The sequence below is a fragment of the Lottia gigantea genome (assembly GCF_000327385.1).
Source record: "Lottia gigantea unplaced genomic scaffold LOTGIsca_2859, whole genome shotgun sequence".
In the NCBI taxonomy this organism is placed as follows: Eukaryota; Metazoa; Mollusca; class Gastropoda; family Lottiidae; genus Lottia; species Lottia gigantea.
Window position 1 is genome coordinate 1 of NW_008708922.1, and position 3,837 is coordinate 3,837.

General features: G+C 38.5%; 1 protein-coding gene across 1 annotated transcript; it reads right to left on the reverse strand.

The window, feature by feature from the left end:
- Positions 1–2,607: 2,607 nt before the first annotated feature.
- Positions 2,608–3,423, reverse strand: LOTGIDRAFT_176725 (hypothetical protein; the record flags this gene model as incomplete). The annotated part of the gene is made up of 2 exons (XM_009056694.1): positions 2,608–2,702; positions 2,916–3,423. The coding sequence occupies 2 exons, from the start codon at positions 3,421–3,423 to the stop codon at positions 2,608–2,610; spliced, it is 603 nt and encodes a 200-aa protein (XP_009054942.1).
- Between the last annotated feature and the right edge of the window lie 414 nt (positions 3,424–3,837).

Genomic DNA, 3,837 nt, shown 5'->3' on the forward strand with positions numbered 1-3,837 from the left:
GATCTTAATTAAAACCGTACGTGAACAGATGTGAATGGATCACGTTTTACGTTTACAAACGATTAATCACCATAAGAGACTGCGAAATACGAAAAAAATCACTGTATCAGTGAATGATTAAATGCTCATATCAAGGTTTATCCATGCAAAATATGGCTAGGGAGAATTCTTTCAAAAAAGCATTAGAAAAATATAATGTGTAATAACATCCATTGGTGTATAATAAAAAACAAACAATGATATGATACATTTAAATAATAAAATGGATGTTCTTTAAATAAATGAAGAAACAAATGTCAAGACATAACAGAATATACACATCATATTATCACAAGAAAACAAACAAAATAAAGTGGTATCAAAGAACATATTTTAATAATAAACCAGAAAAAGAAAATATATCATGTAATTAACATTATAATTTGAAAAAAGAAAGATCAATTAACATACAAAACACAACATTTTAACAATATTTTACACAATATTGATAATTCATATCCTAGACTGATTCCCCAATATCACTCCCTTCTATATCCGACCCCTCATCACTATTAAATATTTCTGTAGGGTACTGACAGTATTAACACATCCTGTGCATCCACATAAGTCTGCACAGGAAACATCTGATAATTTACACGAACATCTTTTCGTATCACATTTACCAGAGCAATTGCAATGAACATATTTCAATATAGTGTCTGGTGCTGGATCTAATGTCATCCCATCGATCGAAATTTGGTCATTTGCAATGCTCCAGCCAAGGTCCTTTGGTGATGGGCTCGATATATATTGCTGCAGTGAGCGTTTATGACCTGGAGTAGTTTCCTCACTAAAATCGATATTGTCCCAAACCAGCACGGCATTCAATTTCTCAGAAAAACACTGGCCCTTTATTCAATTGCATTTGGGCTAAAGATGTATCATACCGCACAATAGTCTTATGTGACGAACTGTGTCCAAATCCTTTCAGAAGGTCGATAACCTTTTTTGAACCAGTTATGTGACGCAACGTTAAACCGAGTGACAAGGATTTCACTGTATGCTTGCGACCTTTCGACCGAAGCACAACAATATCCTGAAGAATAGACAGCAGTTTAATATGGGTAACTTCATCAACCTTTCCAAATTAAAATCACAAGGCAAAGAAGGCCAACTACCTCATACCCTTTACATAAATACAATTCCGCTTTTAACTCTAAGGCTGCAGTGTACAGTGAATGTAGCGTATTGTCATCAAACTGTTTATGAACATGTGTTTCACTTGAGTCTGTGGTTTCTGTGTCAGTACCAGTTGAATTGTTGGTTTTGTCAGAGTATCACTATTATTAAGTAAACAATACCTTTAAACCAATAGTCAATAGATACTCTGGTATATCCTATGTTACTATAAATAGTTTATGACTCTTTCTAATAATACGTAATCAATGTATTCCTACTCAATCAAGTAGTTCGGTTCCAACATGGCTTATCAATAAAACTAACTAGACATTCTTCTTCATTATATGATTCCTGAACCCGTACCGAAGAGTACAACAGGTTTCACTTGAAAACTGTATCTTTTCAACATGTCTAACATCTTCCACGAATACTAGCTCACTTTTGTAGCGTTTAGCAGGTAAATGAAAGACCAATTGTGGATACTTTAACTGAAGCCTCTTCTTTAACTTTTGAGACCTAGAATAATAAAATATTTTGTATTATACAAGGGAGATAATTTACATATTTGTTACTTCAAGTGGTTTTCTGATGCAAAATTACAAAACAAATGACATTAATATGAATACTAATGATTCTAATGCAGCAAACAATGTGTACAACTAAATGTACAGAATTGTTTTCTTTCACGATCGATGCAAATATGGCAGACCAAGGACAGTTGACTAAAATGAACTATATCTTTAAGGACAGGTCTGAATTGCAATTTGAGCAAATGTTTCAAACTACTTGCTTGAGTTTGAGACAGTTAGCATTAATACAAAATCAATAAGCAAATTACAATATCGAAAAATACTAGTAGCAATGTGTAGCTAGAATATGGCTCACTAAATATAAGATAGGCCTATTATGTTTTCATTAGGGAAGCCCAACAAAATCTAAATAGCTGAGTCAGAGGCTTTGTGTCGACTAATAACTTGTGATCGATGAATTAAGCCTTGTGTACAAAACGATAGGCCCCTACAACAGAAACAATCGGTAAAATTCGATGAAGACCCAATTGACACTTCGTGTTCGGCCAACTCTTGTCTTTCTCCGTCTAGTTTATCCACTTCTGCGCACAATTTACAACAGTTTTCCAACTATTATCCGAGATCTTCATTTCTTTTCCTGAATCCTTAAGCACTGTGGGAATTACATATTTCATCTTGCTGGTAGGTAGGTAGATGACAAGTTAACGTTCGCTTCCAGCGGATGCTGATATCGCAAACTAGGTAGTTGTTGGTAGTCGTAGTAGTTGGATTGGATCAAATTGGATGATTCGGTGTTGTTGGTTTGGTTGTTGATTCTTCGTTAGATCTGGTCGGGTCGAATGACATGGCGGTGAAACTCGGCCCTGGATGGTGTGGCGTGAGTTACTCGGTCTCCTTCATTCTTCCAAACTCGTTCTGATCATGGTATTTCTTGTTGATTGGTAGTCGAATGGTAGTCGTTGGTTTGGTTTGGTTTGGTTAGATTATCTGTTATCTGTTGGAAAACTCGAAGACCTGAAAAAAAAAAAAAAAAAAAAAAGAAAAAAAAAAGAAAAAAAAAGAAAGTGAGAAAAAGAGGGAGGAAAGAACAGCCTATCTAGACAGATTTGGTTATAAAATGGAAGACTAGTTCCATTATCGTATACCAGTGGTCCGTGGGTGGGGCCAAAACATTCTGTACGGTTAGTGGTATGCCGTTGGTTTCCAGGTACTCTAATAGTGGCTTACGAGCGGGTTTCAGTTCAGTGCACTGAATGAGGACATGCGACCTTGTGGCAACGTGGCCGCAGCGACATTTAATGGCGTTGAACTGATGGTCTCGTAGTACGTTGTTGGTCCGGAGTCTGGTTGCCACTTTGCAGATGGCTACACATGGATGGTTTGGTTTGGTTTGGTTTGGTATCTTCGGATCAATCTGGTATCTTGTGGTGTCGAGGTTCCGTAACATGTCAGACCATTTCTGGTTGATCCTAGAAGAGACGATACTGCAGAACTCCGAATAGGAGTATTCTACAGGCTCGATATCCTCCAGACTCAGACTTTCTTTGGCACATCGGTCTGCTTGATCATTGCCAGGAATGGAGACGTGCGATGGAACCCATACTAATTCAATCTTTTGGTTGTTGTTGGTTTGGTAGTTGTGGATCATTCTTCTTATTTCGGAAATATAGATTGGAGGCTGCTTAGCGAGTCGGATAGAATCGCGGCATGCTCCGTGTGATTGACGGACAGCCATGCTACCGCGTCCCTGATGGCAAAAAGTTCTGCTGTGAACACTGAACAGTGCGGGGGGATCCTTTTACTGATGCGGATGCCTTTTGCTGGGATGCACAAACCGTAACCTGTTGCGGTACTACTCTTGGAACCATCGGTGTAGATCTTCAAATGGTCGGCGTACACGGAATCAATGAGATCAAGAGCATGAGCTCTTGCTCCCACTGGGTCCTCGTGCTTGTTGGTACTCTGGATCAGCTGGGTGTTGACTGTCGGGTTGGTAACCTTCCAAAACGGAGTAGCCGATAGGCGGCGTTCAAGGATCGTTACTTGATCGAGCTGATGCTCTCTCGATAGATCAATGACCGCTTGCCCGTAAGAAATACTCCGATTCTTCTGGTTATTTCCGACACGAGTAAATCTTCTGATGCTGGAA